Genomic DNA, 17,215 nt, shown 5'->3' on the forward strand with positions numbered 1-17,215 from the left:
CGACTTAAATGGTATTAGATTTGCGACGAGGCTGCCAAACTTCAACCTTCTGTTTATCTTCTATCACAAATGCGCCACATCAGCAGCCTAATGATGATTGTTGTAATGAATTCTTAATTTGTTAATACGCATATGGATTTCTCTGCCAATTTACTTTTCCTAGTAGTTATTTTTGGTTGAAAATATAACATCTGCGTGTTTGTAAAGATGCTCAGTCATCCAGGTCATGATGTATCTAGATGAGCTGAATCACAGACAGCTGGACTTGCTTTATGTATCTGCTTTTTAACAGACTGGATTCAGTAAGAAAAACACAACAAAAGTCCTTTGACTGTATTTTAGTCTCTATCTTGCTTGCTAAACTTCAAGGATACCAAAGCTTGTAGCACTTGCTATTTTTTATATGTGCTAAAAAAACCCAACAAATATAGCAGCCAATAATAGAACTCATTATTGGAGGGAAAAAAATACAACATTAACGACAATAGCAAGGGTGGATGAAGAGACATTGCCTCTGATTCTCTGAAACACACACATGCACCATGCAACATGCAGTGAGACACACAGGAGCAGTGGGTGCATTCAAGCATCCGGGGAGCATGTTGGGGGGGCTAAGTGCCTTGCTCAAGGGCACATCAGCCAGCTAATGGAGGGGGAGAGGATACTCCACCAAAAATCACCATTTTAAATAATATCCTGTGCATTTTGCCATACTCACCACTCTGCTGCTCACAGGGACTCAACCACAAAAGAGAGGGATGATGAGTTCTTGATCAGTTGGAAAGTAAACAGCTTGTAAACAGCAATTTCTGGTTGGCGCACTATATATTTATTAATTTATCTTATATACATATAAAGTATGTATACACATGCACGCTCACATATATGAACATTATATACCATGTACAGATATATATTGGATGCCACAGGACTGAGAGAAGGTCTGTCAAGTTTACACACAACAAATATGGATTCTAATGCTAGTTTTGACACTGATAAGGTTGAAAATGTATACTTAAAGCATATAATGAACCACAGCTTTCAAATTTCGAGCCATCTAGACGTTGAAGCGACCAAGTTTAGGCTAGAATGAACAAAAATAAATGGCATCCGTAAGTACACTGTTACAGGATCAGGGAGTCACACTTACATATTCGACACATGTTTGTAGAGAATTAATCAACACGCCTACATTTTATCTGGATTTCTGCCCCTATGGCTTATGAAACATACTGTACAAAATGATATCTTAACTTATATTATAAATTATAATTTCCATGAAACATTGAGTATAAATGCATTAAGAGTTTCACCATGCACATTTAATATGAAACACATGCAGCTAATTTTATATGGTAACTTAACAGCGAGTACAAAAAAAAAGTAGAGTAGTAGAGCATCAGTGTAAATAAGTGAACAAAACATGCATTTCTGTTAAAAAGAGAAAGTGATGTTCAGTTGGACACTGCACTTCAGGTTTTGCTTCTTGGTTCACCCAGGCCTTACTGTATAGTAAAGGCTCTCCTCAGAGATGGTTGCTTAATATTCATGCATTTGTTCACTATATAAATACAATGCTCAGATGGATTGATAATACACCACCTCACCTACAACTGTGGGATGGCATGAGCTGATATTTGATAATACCAACTGAATATCTAACAAAAAGAATTAATTGTAAATACTCTGTAGAAAAAGACTCAAAAAAGACTGTTGTTGTATTGATGGAATTAGTACTATGGAAATGGACATATGATAAATGATACTGAATTTACAGAAAACATATAAATATGGAGAAGGTGGAAACATGGAGAGAACAGACCAGGACACAGGGAGGCGTCTTACTAAAATATGATCAAATATAAAAAGGCAAAGTTAGACTTCAATATAAGCCTGCTTCTAATAAAGGCCTGCTTCTTTTTTAAGTTGAGCAAAATGTAGGCTCTGGACACTATTTCTACAGAAAGTTACTAAATAAGAATACTCTTCATGGAAGTTTGTTTAAATTTTGACAATTTTAATTCTCTTTCATTATTCATAAAACAAGATACTAAATAGCGTCATAAAAATGGATGCTTTATTTTGTGATTTGTTGGATAGAAAGCAGGAAAAAGTTTCTGCTCTCCAATTGTTTTTGTAAGTCTTGGCTTCTCTTTTTGTGAATTTTACCTCCTCTGGCAGATAAAAATGCTCAAAAACCGTCTGAGGAAGAAGAATCAGTTGTTGCTGGCATATGAAAACTGTGAGAAGAGGTAGAGACAGCCTTGTCTTATCGGCTGAAATTTAAAGATGTTGGGAGCCCCTGACTCTGGCACAGATAACAAACTTGTCCTAATGTTTATAAGCTGATCTTTCCAGACACAATGTCTTGATATAGTGATGCAGTCAGGATAACGTAGTCTTTCTGAGAGACATCTAAGAAATACAGAGGATCCTGGGTGACGTCCGGATTAAAACCCTCCCGGACCAGCTTCACCTTCTGCTGCTTGAAGGTCTCGGTCACATCCAGAGAGGTCTGAAAACACAGGCAGGGATACAAATGAACAATATAACTTACACTTACTGAATATAATGAATACCGGCATGGCTTACCTGTATTCTGAGAAACCACGGCCAGGCATACGCAGGAAGTGTTTTTACTAGATGGTTGTAGAGCTTTGTTCCACTGAGTTTGTGATCCTGTTTTAAGACGATGGCAGCCATACCTGCTCGGCCTTCATACCCTGTATACACAGATTACAAAAGGTCACCATGTCATACTGAATAAAAAAGAGCAAACTTGCCACAGGACCTCTATTGTCTTGCTTGTCTTGTCTACGATATATGACTTTGGGAGGCCCTGAGGTGCAACATTCAATAGAGCTGCAAAGTGGTCGGTGCTGCTATTTACCCCCACTGTGAAAAAAATGAGGCAAAATACTTTTCATGATATCTTCAGTGTTTCTAAACATAGTTACACTGGAGTCTGTCCCCTGCCACAGGCTTACATTGATGTCATCAGTTTGATCTGCTTTGGAGAAACCAGGCTTTTTCCATCAGTTTGGTGTGGCAGATGGCTTTATATACTACAAACTGGATCTTGGGACTGTTTTGCAAGACATCCTTGTTCAACTTCGTCATCGCTGGAACCTCACACAAATGTTGGAGTAGTGTTTTTTTTACATGGCAGCAAGTGTGGGAAAGCTGCTGAATGGTGTGCAGGCAGCATATGAGGCTGTAGGTAGGGGGCGCTGGAATCTATCAGCTGATGATCAAACAGCAGGACATTTTTCTTTTGGAGTCAGCCATGACAAACCTTCTGAAAATGTTTTTGTACATCTACTATTCATGATGCTGTTTGGATATGTGGTATTTTCTTTGCATGATGCACACAGCTCTCTATTCAGGTTGGCATAATATGCATGTGCCAGTTTGTGTGCTGAATTCAAAGAGGGGAAACCACGCCCAACTGGCACCCAGAGCTGTTCTCAGTCTGTACGCCCATTTACAGTTATCCTAAAGTTCAGCTGAAGCTGATATGAGGTTTCAGCAGTTTGAATTAGACAAATAAAGAGGGCATCTTCCAAGTTACAGAATTCTTTGTACAGTTCTTCTTTGAGTTTGGACAGTGTTTTCTTAGTGATCTGCGGCGGATGGACACATCCTAGTAGTACCATGTAGATTTCTTGACAGGACAAAACACCGGGAATAAACCTGTGTGCGAATACCAGGCCTCTGATTTGTCTAATTCAGACATCTGAAGCATCATATAAACTATAGAACTTTAGAATTTACTTCCACAACCCTGTGACACCCACCTCACAACTCCAGACCAAATGAACAAGTCAAAAACACATGAACAAATTCTGCAGTATTATAAAACACAGTGTAACACACACAGATTCCACAGACCTGGGACGGTGACTCCATAGACGTTGACCTCCTGGATAAAATCAAGAAGACCTAAAACCTCTGACACCTCTGTGGTGGAAACATTCTCTCCTTTCCACCTGGAGGACACAAGGTTAGATGCAGTTAAACAGCTGGTTTTTGGGCCACTTTGAGCCACACATACAACAAATATTGATTATAGCTATATTGTATATTGTACCCAAGAACAAAAAATACTAATTCAAAAATGGGACAGAACACGATGTAGGTGTGGCGATCACTTATAAGGCAGCATATAGATACAAATATCATTCAAAATCCAGCTCTTTAATTACAATGTGTATATCTTCAGTTATTATACACATAATAACCACCGTAACAGCAGCAGTGTGTCTTTGCAGTAATGAACCTCTTGGACTGTTAACCTTTTTGGACACCAGAGGACATCGCTGTTTTGGTTAATGAATACATGACTTGGGTGTAACTCCTCATCTGTGAGTGTCATTTTGCCTTATCATGTCACACATTCATTATTGTATGTGATATTACACAACACTTAAATGAGACATCGGATTATAAAAATTGAGTGAGGAATAAACAAAGGCAGAGGGATTGGGAGCCTGTGGGACCACAGGAGGAGGTCAGGAGCTTATCACTTCTTATTCCATGTTTTGTCCAATTTTTGCTTCAGCGAAGTTGGCCATCATGATACATGTGACAGGAAGTGTCTTTTTGGTGCTTTCATTATGACCACCTAGCATTTTACTGCTGACCTGACTTAGGTCACATCGGTAGATGGTTTCTACTCAATATGACACCAACAAAACATTTCAACTGAGCATTCTCACTCTCAACAAACCTGCCAACTGAAATAGCAATACCTTAGCAGCACAGTTTAATATACAGACAGTGAGGTACCTGAAGGTGTCTCCGACGCGGTCACGGAAGTAAAGAAAGTCCTTGTTATCGTGGAGCAGGAGGTCTCCAGTGTTAAAATAGACATCACCAGCTTTGAACACATCCCTGAGCAGCTTCTTCTCAGACTGGACCTTGTTCCCTGCGTAGCCCAAGAACTGGTTCATGGCTGTCAGAGGAGCTACCAGGATCCCTGCCTCTCCTGTGCACACACACACAGGATGCACAGTACATTTAGTCAAACATGAGCTGTACATACAGCGACTGTATGTTCTACAGACTGAATGACCTCTGGGGTTTAAGCGAGACCAAATGAATTTTACCTTGTTGGAGAATAAAGTTTATCTTGACCTTGAATTAACAATCATCCAGCTGTGCCTTCCAGCTGACTGATGACATTTGTTTTCTCAGTTAATAATTACCTGGGATTAATTGTCGGAATGGAAGTGCTACTCATTCCAAGCCCAAATACAAAGCGCTGCATTAGACTTAATGACCTTCATGTTGGAAGGACTTGGCATGTGATTCATTACCCTTTTGTGCTCGTATGCCTCTTCCAGAGTCTGTTCGGACTGGCTCGTATGTTTGTGGATCATATCTCAGGAGCTCAAACGGCATAGAAAGCTGAAAAAGATGAAATGACAGTAGTTTTTTTTTACATTTGCTCCTTTTGACTATTTAACTGTATGTGCTGAAAATGGCAACATATAATTTCACTGCACATTGCACTTGTATGATGGAGTATGTGACACACAAGATTCGAATATGATTTGCATTTAATCAGTTTTGATTATATTAACAATAAATAGAATGTATAATATGATGAACTCACAGTGAATTATTACCAAATGTACAGCTCTTGCAATTGTAGTTGATTGCAACTTTTTAAATGGGGAAAAGATGTTTCCAATATGATAAAGCAGTCATTTAAATCAATATCGTGTACATTGTGTATCTCCAAAAACACAATGCATAATTAAAAACAGGGTATGGTCCAGCAGAAACATTACTAAATGTTTTCTTTCTTACCTTGTTGAAATAGCTCGCCCTCCCAATTGGTCCAACTTCATCGGTGTAGTTGAGGAAGCCGATGCTGGCCTCAGTCAGGCCGTAACCCTCTCTGATCTTGACCTTACCAAAGCGTTGGAGAAACTCCCTCCAAACATCTGACCTGAGACCGCTTCCTGCTGCCAGCCGAACACTGTGGGCCATCTCCTCTGGGACCTGGAGGAAGGATGAGAGCAGCGTCTAACTCTTTAAAGGAACAGTCCCACCTTCTGGCTCGTCCAGAGTCATATCCTGTGCAGTGATGGGTCTAGGACATGTTTAGCTCAGCTTTGCACAAACACTGGAAGCAGTAGGAAACGCAACAGTGAAGAATAGTTGTAGATATTCATTGGTGGTGTAGACAGTATCAATGCAATAACACTTGTTTTAGCTATTGAAGCCGACTTTTTCCAAATGGTTTGACTGTACAGTATTTGAATATCTAAGGCAGGTACTGCATTGTTGCCTAAATTCTGTCCTGTCTAGCAAAGGGACAGTGAGTCAAAATTTTGTGCTCGGGTATTTAACCAACACAACCTGGTAGCAGGTAGCAGGTTTGGCTCGTCTTGAAAGGTTGCAGTCATTCCTGCAAACCACCAGATTTCATCGGGACAAATTGTTTTGGACACAAAGAGAAAAAAATCCCCAAAGCCTCATATGACTACAGCCAGCATCACTAATGAAACCTGTAGCTGCCGGCATCAGGACAGCTGATTTCCAGTTAGTCCAAGAAATATCTAAATCAAAAGAGCACATGATATTTACTATCCATGATACTTACTGAGCCCCTCTGGCATAATCTAGACAATCTAATCTGTTAGATTCAGATCATATTAGTATGATCTAATATTGTCATCATTGGTAGTAAGGCCTCTAGAGGCCACTACTGTGTCTTCAAACATCTGTTATTATAATTCAGGATGAAGAACTTGTGTTTTAAGTGTTGTCAGTCTTACCGTGGGCTGGTTGACCAGGTATCGACAGAGCTCTCCTATGTACTGCACCACAGTCACGTTGTGTTTCACACAGTCCTTCCAAAACTGACTGGCAGAAAACTTCTTTTTCAACACACATGTTGCACCTGTGATCCAAGGACAGGATGGCAGGAGAGGCAGTGAGCAGTGTAGTATAGTATAGTGCTGAAAACCAGTGTTGTGCAAGTTACTGAAAACAAGTAAGGAGCTACAGTGACTTCCATCAGAAGCAAGTGAATTACTTAACCATTTACTGCATTTAAAAGTAATTAGCTACTATGGAAAGTAACTTACTTTTAAATATCTGCTTCGGTTCTCATTAATGCACACAAAGCCACTGATTTTAGGCTTGCTGTGGCACAGTGTGGGACAAGACAACTTATCCATCATTGTTCCCATTACGTGGAGTGAAAGGAGCTATTAATAATAATCATCTTGGTTGGACGGTAGGATTTGGAAGAAGAGGACCCAAATGATGCTGGATGTACATGCTAACTGAGTTTTTCTGCAGTAGTTTTTTCACTTTATGGTAGAAACATTACAATCACTATGATGAAAAGTGAGGTCACGCTTCCTGAAATGTCTGCGTTACTGGAAGGTCGGGTGAAATATAAACCTGAAAATTCAGAGAATAGGCTGCTTTTGTCTACTGCCCTCTTCTGCTGTGCACCAATTTTCACACAAAACAAAAGAAACATGCAACTGAAATGTAAATTTTAGTTATTATAACTTCTATATTTAATTTGAAAAGTAATAAGTGATATTTGTAGTTACCGCCAAGTAGTGGAATTATAGTAATGTGTCACTCTGTATTACGTTACTCCCAGCACTGCTAAAAGGATTTTTCATGTCTAACAATGTCAAACAGATCAGTTATAGCTGGAGCTGCAGTGAGAAATTTCCTCTGCTTGCTTTCAGTCTTTTCTCCTGCTATACAAGGAAGTGAGTATTCCTTACAGGCCTATAAAGAGGACGATGCTTTCCTCCGCTGTTTGCCTCAGGCCTTTTAACGTACTGAATACATGCGGCAAATCTTCCAGGAATTGTGTTCAGCTGTTTACTGTGTGTGCTAGGTGAAGGTCCAGCCAACTAAATAATTACAAAAGGAAGCCACCCTGGAAGCTTCAGGGACAAAATCTGAACTTTGATGTTTGTACTGTCTCATAGTTCGACCTGATGGTCGGATCAGGCACATTGTTACAATAAAGCCATCATCAGAAGGGTTTTGCAGTTATAATCTGCAAATGTTTAAAAGATACTTACACCTCTACACCTCTTACACATCTAGTTTGCTTAATGTGTACATAACAAGAGTTTGTGTCTTTAAGCGGATTAAATGCTGGAGCTTTGATGGCAAACACCAGTGAACAGTGACTTTCGAGTCTTGTACTTATGGTCTGTTAAGCAGCGCTAATACCTGGAAAATTGTTCTTTATCACCTGGAATGCTTTGCCAACAGTCTTAAAGGAGTTCACAAATATGCTGAGCACTTGTTGGCTGCTTTGCTTTTACTTTGCAGGCCAATTCATCCAAAACTCCAAACCAGTCTCAATGGCGTCTTGGTCAAAGAGCCCCTACATAGCCTGGATGTGTGTTTTGGGACATTGTCCTTTTGAAAAACAGATGATGTCCCCATGAAGCAGGAACCAGATGGGATGGCATGTCGCTACAGGATGCTGTGGTAGCTGTGCTGGTAAAGTGTGCTTTGAATTTTGAACAAATAGCCAACAGTGTCACAGCAAAGCATCCCCACACCATCACACCTCCTCCTCCATGTTTCATGGTGGAAGCACACATGCAGATACCATCCCTTCACCTTCTCTGTCTCATAAAGACACCATGGTTGGAACCAAAAACTACAGATTTCCACTGATCTAATGTGGCTCTAATCTGAGGTGCTGTTAATTGATGAATTTTGAGGCTGGTAATGCTGCAGCTGAGGTAACTCTTCCTTGTCCTGGGGTGGTCCTCATGAGGGCCAGTTTCATCGCAGCATTTGATGTTTTTTTGTGGCTGCACATGAAGGTGCATTCAAAGTTCTTTTCTGGATTGACTGACCTTTGCATCTTAAAGAAATTATGGATTGTCTTTTCTCTTCATGTAGATGAGTCGTTAACACGAGAGTTGAATAGGGCTATTTACTGTATACTGACAATACCTCAGCACAACACAACTGATGGTCTCAAACGCATTAAATTTCTACAGAATTCTTGACAGTATATTTTTTGCCCATTTTTCTTACAGTTCTTTGCAGCAATATATAGTTTATATATATATTTTATTTTTATTTTTTTTACATACATAAGCCCTTTGTATAATTGTACATATATATATAGTCCGCTTTTATTTTGTATTTTGTATCTTGTATTTCTCTATTTCTATTGCTATTTTTTTCCAACTGTCATTACCTGCTGCTTGTCAGACCTGAATTTCCCCAGATGGGGTTTAATAAAGTGTATCTTATCTTATCTTATCTTATCTTAAAAAGGAAAGAAACTTATAATTAATTTTTTGACAAGGCACACCTGTTAACTGAAAAGCATAATAATAAAAACAAAGAAAAAAAACATGGAATAACAAGGTGCGTCCAAGTTTTTGACTGGTTCTGTATATTGGCAAATTACAAATTAAATAAATAAAGCCTGGTTCATCCTTTCCTGTTATGACAAGGTTACCATCTTAGGCTTTATTTTGAAAAACAAAAATGATACTGTGTGTTTGTTTGTGTGTGTGCGTCTGTGCATGTGTAGACAAAAAAAATTAAGTGCACGAGCATGTCTGTGTGTGTTGTGTGTCTGTAAAAATCCTGACAGACAGAAAAAGCAGTTTGTGTGTGCATTTATCTATGTATGTATCCTATATACTGACAGTGTGTGTATGTATGTGTCATTTTCTGCCATTGATTGTAAAGAGCTGGGTGCAGTTTTCACACTAAATATTAATTTCATGGTAATTTTCGCTGAATATTGTGTGACAGTTTGTGATGTTCCTTCAGCTTTGCTCTGTTTTCTGTCTGTAGGTGGAGGCAGAAAGCGCCATCGTGCTTCTGGTGGAAACTGGGGGTAAAGTGAGAGCTCTTGAAAAATGCACTCTAAAAGACGAGTTAGATTGCCTGAAGTCGGCTGTTCTTACCTAGTTGTATGCACCCTCCAATCCCTAACAGGGAAGCAGACATGTGGTACAGAGGAAGAGTGATGTAGATGATGTCATCAGATGTTGCTCCACACATTTGAAAGAAGGACATGCTCACAATGGCTTTCAGATGACCTACACGGGCTGCCTTGGAGAGACCTGGAAGAGAATGGCACATTGACTGCAGAAATGCTCCACCGGCTGTACATTTCCAAGCTCGGCTAAAGTTGCACCTCCTGGGTGTCTCTATGACATTTTAGTCTCTAAATTGGTCTCTAATAGTCTTACTCTTACTAGATTCCTTTATCAGTATGTATGTATTATCTATGGCTAAATTACAATATATGCATAGCAAATTTAATGGACAAATACAAGTTGCTTTGATTTGAGGATATTAAGTGTTACAATGTAAGTTTATCACTCTCTTATGTTCTCTCTTAAAGCACTTTGTAAGTGGTATACAGAATTTTCAATTATTCCTAACAAGTTTTATACCACATAATCATTGTAAGTGCCATTTAAAACAAGACTGCTTGCCATGCTAGCAAAGCTACACAAAGCGGTGCTTTGAAATAAATGCTAAATGTCAGTATGCCAACATGCTCACAGTGACAATGTTAACATGCTGATGTTCAAAATAAAGGTTGTTCCAAGTTCATCATCTAAGTTTATTGTGTTGGGATAATAATATTTGCTAATTTGGAATAAACATACAGTGAGAATGGCGTTAGTTTTTTAGGTAAAGTACTGGACAAACTGAAAACTTGACCTGATTATGGCACTTGATTAAATATCGGACGATCACCTCAGCCATTAAAATGTATCCTGAGTGGAACATGAATGTCTCAGCCAAATTTAATGCCAATATATTCAATTGTTGTTGAGACATTTCAGTGGTGAACCAACCACTTTGGACCAAACTGACAGACCAATATTCCCTTCCTTTGAGCCACAACACAAGCATGGGTCAAGATAGCCACTACTAGATGTCCATTTAGATATGTCACTTGTTAACGGTTATAAACCACATTATTAGTCTTTAATTCATTACTGCAGCTGTTGGGATCTGTATAATATTTTGACCCACAGGTCGTAGAGATTGCAGCAATTCCAATTAGATATTTCGAACTAGATTGCAAATATAGAACTAATATGAAAGTTGCAAATGACAAAACAAACTCATCCCAAGGTCCATTTTATGGTTTTTCTGGAGCTTTCATATCTGTCTGCTACTTCAATTTTAAGTGCTGAGAATTTCTCCATTGCAATGTTTATAGCTCCAGAGAACTTTAACTCCGAGAGAAATTTAAAACTAAAGATGTTAGTAATGGAAAGTAATGTTTGATTTTGTTTGCCTTGCTTGTGGATGCTGTTACTACTACCTGTGTAGGGTGTTGAGGGTGTTGTTGTTATAATTTCAATACTGTCACTCCTACAGTATTTTAATTGAGGTTTTTGTGCAGTATACGGTTGCTGGCCATCTGTACGTTGTGTAAAAACTGGAGAGTGTATTTGCTCACGAGTACCTGTAGTGCCTGACGTAAAAATGAAGAGAAAGTTTGACATGATGTCAACTTTAGGAAGGTCACTTAAAGGTTCACCAGACATGTGTTCCAGCTTATCTAGTAAGGTGCCAAAATCCTCAGAGGGTGATGTGTGATCCACCACCCACACAGCCATGTTGTCCTTCAGATCAGGCAGCACCTCCTCCAACCAATGCGCCAAATCTGGATAAACAGACACAATGGGTTATCTCACTGCTGCTTCATCAGACTATTGAACATGTACAAAGAGCTGCTCTTTCCATTTCCATTTAGTTTGTGACGTTGTATCACACTGAATTGTTCTCCAAGGTGTTCCTGTTGTTTTGTCCTCCCCAACACACAGATGTGACTGTATGTGTGTGATGTTGTGGACGAGATAACACCTTCTACGATCATTTCCAAAACTTCACATTGAAAGAATTTAAGTAAAAAGTCAATACATTCTATTTAAATAAATAGGTATGCTTATTGATGGGAGAAGACATGACCTGGTACTTTGCTCTCTACCGGTCAACTATCAGTTCGACTGATAGTATTTCACATGGAGGGCCTGACTTGAAAAATGTTAACTTTTACTGTACAATAAAAGGACAGATAATGTTACAAGAACTGCGGTTTTAGATAAGCCACTGACCTTTAACCTTTTACCACTGAGTTTAAGCATTTCACTCATTGTAATTAGGTGAAAACAACAAGTGAAAACTAATACAGAGAACACAAAAACTCCTGCACCAGTTGGGTAAGTTTACAGGGTAAACTGGGTAATTGCAATTGCAATTTCAACCATCTTCAGTTGGTACACAGAGAAACACAGAGAAACAGTTAGTCGCAGAGTACTGAGGAGTCTGTTGGCTCGGGGGGAGAAGCAGTCTGGCTGTGAGGGTCCGAATGCTTTGGTACTTTTTGCCAGATGGCAGGAGGGTGAAGAGTTTATTTGAGACCCATGTGGTGACATCCACAATGGATGGAGGGTGGTGATGGGTGTCGTCTGCTGAGCAGTTGGGAAAATACACAAACTGCATGGGGTCCAGTTAGGGTGGAAACAGGGTCTTTGTGTGTCTCAGGAATCTGTCAAGACGTCAGTTATATCAGAGGATCAAACAGGATTCATAAAAGGGGATGCACGTTTTTCAAATGTCCGAAGACTTCGACAGGGTGGAATGGACCTAGCTGCCCTCTGATCTCTGACAGTTCAGCTTTGGTGCGTCCTCATCTCTTGGATCAAATTACTCTACTCCTCGCCGCATACATCAGTGTCTACGAACACCCAGCGCTCCAAACTCTTCCCTCTCTTTTGTGGAACACATCAGGGGTGTGCACTTTCCCCTCTGTTGTTCATGATGGCTATCGAGCCACTGTCAATTGCTCTTCAACAAAAGGCGTCTGTATATGCAGATGATTCCCTTTTATGTATGCACAACCCTTTATCTAGTATTCTGCATATAAGTTCCCTTCTGGAAACCAGGGCATAAATGAAGCATTTTTAGACTAACCACCTCGGCATTGCAATCATATAATCTTTTTGTGCACTGCGGGAACAAAACCTTTCTGTTCTGACGGCGACAGTCACATCATATCTACAGAGGTGGGGCTGCCCGCCACTTTCAGTAGCAGGAAGGGCAGAGGCTGAAAATGAATTCACTGCCTTGGTATCTATACATTTTCCAGTGTCTGTCTTTCTACTTTGGTCATTATTTACATTTATTGACTACCTGGGAGTCACCAACTTAGCCTTGGCCTTGTACAATTCAAAGTACTTTACCAAGAGAGATGAGATGATAGATGTAACAGATCCTCTCAAGTTCCTTGCAATCAGACCCACATGTTCTGGTCTCATGGCCAAAATCTTCTACCTTCTGGTATTCATTTTTTGATACAAACGCCGAAATTTTAGAATTGAACATCCACGTCCAACGCTGAGGTCCTTTGGAGTGCGTAGGACACTGTTAAGAACATTTTACGACACTGTGGTGGCATCTGCAATTTTCTATGCAGTGGTCTGCTGGGAATGTTGAAGAGAGGGACAGAAAAAGACTGAACAAACTGGTCAGGAGGGCTGGCTCTGTCCTGGACTGCCCTCTGGACACCATCGAGGAGGTGGGTGACAGGAAGATGTTAGCCTCTTATTTCACTTATTTTGAGCATTTTCTAATATACATTTACATCCGTAAAAATTTCTTGTGCAATATTACATATTTTTTACTGTGCTGATATACTATTTTTCTACTGTGTTAGATATTTTCTACTGTTGTGCAATAGTACCACATACTGTATTTTATTATCCATATATTACCATATACAATTCAAATATTCAAAACAACATTACTTTATGCTCTTCTTGTATATAATGTGCAAATATACAGTAAATAGTTTATTTTTATTTTGTATCCCTTTTTATTGTCTCTTTTCTTTTTCTGTTTCCTTTGCAATCTCGCTATTGTTGATGTCTGTACCGACGTAATTTCCCTGATATGGGATCAGTAAAATTATATCTTATTTTATCTTATCATCCTTCTCCTCATATAGCTATCTTTAGTAAACTTCCAGATAAAATCACAACAACGGCTATTAAAACATTATCGCCTTCACCTTCCTAATTGCCCACAGGAAAATTCCTCTTCTATAGGCATCCCCCGTGCTACCCCCATTTAAACTTTGGCAGGTTGATAGTCTAAAATTAGAGAAAATGAAGCTCACATTTAGACGTTCTTCTTCTAATAGGTTTTACTGTGCTTGGCAGCTGCTGATCAGTCGCGTGACTGTCGTGGTTTATCCAGTGCCTGCAGACACTGGGCCTTGCTACCCGCCCACCACAAAAGCACACACAGCCAACCCCCATACAAGCTTCCAGTTTATGTGTATACATAAACCCCCTCAAATCCTCAATAATCCAGCGCAATAGCCAGGATGTCAGTGAGAAACTCTTTTTTTTCCATTATTTACATGTTTATTAACTAATTCTTTCTATGCATGTCTACTCTTACATTACCTTTCTGTTTTCTTCTTTTCTTATCATATCTTGTTCTAGACCTGCCTCTGCTGTAGTGGCTGCTGGATCCCACTCACTTACCACTGCATACACTTACCTGCAGTACTGATGCTCTCACATACCGATACATATTTAAACAACTATCCATACTATATGTATATATACCAAACTTAATTCAATTATAATTCAATTATTTTGTTTTATTTGCCTGGTTTTGTTTGGCTAGGACAATTCACCACAGACACTCTCTGAGACTGCTCCACAAAGACCTGGCTGTCGCTGAACGACATGGGAGATATGGACAGGATATTCTTTTCACCTCTCACTGTCATTTATTTATATCACTCTACATGTGTACATACATTACTCTGCACTTCACTGCTCTTTGCACCTCTGTTTAGATGCTAAACTGGTTTTTGTTGTCTCAGGAATTGTGTTCTGTGCAAAAACAATAAAGATCCATATTCTAATCTAATCTTGAGTGCATTTTGCTGATAATATTTGTGTGCTTTCACTCAAGCAGAATTTTGAATGGAAGACCTTTTTCACTGGTAGTTCTGAGTACTTCCTCCTCTGCTGCCATATGCAAATTTCATTCCACACTATCATGTTCTATAGCGCTCCCTATCTCATATCCCGTGTACCACATCAACTTTTTAGCTACTTATCTACACTGCACTATTTGTTGCATTGTACATACTAAAGTTGCTTTTCAAAATGTTGCTGGGTTTTTTTTAAAGATAGTTTTCCCTTTCTTTAAACCACTCGCACTCTGCACAGACTGAGGAGATGGTAGATAGGTATGCCAGTCATGCCCATTTTCTGTATTTGATTGTGGATATGATGAATACATTGATGAATTTTTGAGGTAAAATGAGCTAAATACATTATAAAATCTAAATACATATGTGATTAGAAGAAGGACAGCAACAAGGGTCATCACCTTGGAATACGTCAAAACAATGAGAGCTTTTCTGTTTCTTTCTCCACATTCTGCTGACACGGTGTGAATGCAACAAAAATGTTATTGATGAATACCATAAATAGAATTACACTATGCCAATTATCTTTTAAATGTGTTTTGTGCCAAATGTGTATTTAAAGTGTACACCTGTACTTTCAGAAACTGTCAAGAACTATTTACTGCTCAAACTCTGGGGACCCTAATTTAGGAAATGAAGAGGTCCCCAAAAAGTCTTAGCTCGGCCCTGCTGGTGTGCGTGTGTGTGACACAGCCTGCTGTATGTGTGTGTGTGTGTGTGTGGTTACCACTGTGAAAAGCCTGGCACGGGCTCTGTGGTCCCACAGTGAGCAGCACTGACGGAGCTCACTTCACTTCAAAGTAACTGCGTGAAAAACGTGAGGGAAAACGTGCCATACCTGCACCAACAACAAGCGTCTTGGCCCCACAGCTCTGAAGGCAATGAAGCAGAGATCTGGCTTTAATGTTGACGTTGAGAAAGGCCACTTCACAGCCCAGTTTACACAGCCCCAGCCACGCACAAATAAAGTCCGGCTCGTTGAACATCCACAGCGCAACAATGTCTCCTTGTCTCACGGAGCCCTGCGTCCTGAGCGCGCTCGCAAACTGGTTGCTTCTCCGGTCCACGTCCCGATATGTCAGCGTCTGCTCTTCGAAGATTATGAAGGGTTTGTTCGGGTTTTTCCTGGCCTGGTGGAGAAAACAGTCGAGGTATGTGATGATCCCTTGCCGCATGCGAGCCTGCAAAGTCTTCCTGTAGCCCTGAAGTTTGAAGTAATAAATCAAATCCGCCCACAAGAAGGGATAAGTGATCCTCTGGTAGAGAAGCAGGGCCAGCAGTCCTGCCAGGACGCTGGTAAACACCAGAGCGATCATGTTGACGCTCAGAGCAGCACCACGCCTCACTTCCACAACGCTCCAAAACTTTGAGCAGCGGGCTGCAGTGGCGCATGCCTTCAAGAGCCCTGCAGTCAGGCTGATTGCCCCCTCATTATGCAGGTTCACATCAGAGCAGTGACAGCCAATGAGCTATGAGCACGGGATGAACCCTTTGTAGATTTAGCAGGGCCGCCACCAGCTATTTGGAGGCCCCTGAGATTGCTTGAATGCCCCCCCCCCCCCCAGTTATCTGTGCTGGGCCCGGCGTTCCCAGCCTTTCCTCCTGGTTCTTCCTGACGTTCTCATCCTATGCTTTGTGATCCTTTGTTACATTTCAGTCCCTTTTGTTCAAGGAATGACTTGATTAAATCGTTGAAATGGTGAGTTTTCCTCTTTGTCGTGGCCCCAAGAGTCAGGTCGTGACAAGCTGGGGGCTCGTCCAGTCTGGGTTAATCTGCAGTCGTTAAGTAAATTTGTTGATGTGTTCCTTCATTTGACCACTGGTAAATTAGGTTATTGTGTTTGGTTTGTTTACATACCGATCAGGTGACTGGGCCCTGGTGGTGTTTGGTCCTTTTCCCAGTTTCCCAAGATTGGTTGAATGTTCCAGGAAGGTTGCTTAAATGTTGATTAGATGATAAAAGGAGAGTTCATTCAACTAACACAGCGCTACACAAGTTTGTAACATAAGACTTATTCAACAACTTTCCAAGAAAGTTCTGAGAATGTAGCGTGATGTTAGTTCTATATCAAAAACTCTCCTTTTAACATCTAGAGAAGGTTAAGGGGAAGCATTCAAGTAACCTACCCAGAATATTCAGGGACATAATGCTGGTTTTCCATCAGAAAAAACTAAAAATAATGTTCCCAGAATGTCTTGAGA

The 17,215-nt window shown here is 40.1% G+C and overlaps 1 protein-coding gene and 1 long non-coding RNA gene across 2 annotated transcripts; one reads left to right on the forward strand and one right to left on the reverse strand.

Annotated features, from left to right (window-relative positions):
- Positions 1–817: 817 nt before the first annotated feature.
- Positions 818–16,405, reverse strand: LOC121622986 (very long-chain acyl-CoA synthetase). The gene is given in 11 exon segments (XM_041960087.1): positions 818–2,515; positions 2,593–2,723; positions 3,892–3,989; positions 4,789–4,987; positions 5,319–5,409; positions 5,815–6,009; positions 6,789–6,913; positions 9,939–10,097; positions 11,465–11,665; positions 15,852–16,350; positions 16,352–16,405. Coding segments are annotated over 11 exon segments (1,929 nt in total). The 3' UTR covers positions 818–2,338.
- Positions 14,338–14,940, forward strand: LOC121622987. The gene is made up of 3 exons (XR_006007809.1): positions 14,338–14,391; positions 14,511–14,573; positions 14,698–14,940. It is a non-coding gene; the product is annotated as an uncharacterized LOC121622987 (long non-coding RNA).
- Positions 16,406–17,215: the final 810 nt, after the last annotated feature.

The sequence above is a fragment of the Chelmon rostratus genome, chromosome 19 (assembly GCF_017976325.1).
Source record: "Chelmon rostratus isolate fCheRos1 chromosome 19, fCheRos1.pri, whole genome shotgun sequence".
NCBI lineage: Eukaryota > Metazoa > Chordata > Actinopteri > Chaetodontiformes > Chaetodontidae > Chelmon > Chelmon rostratus.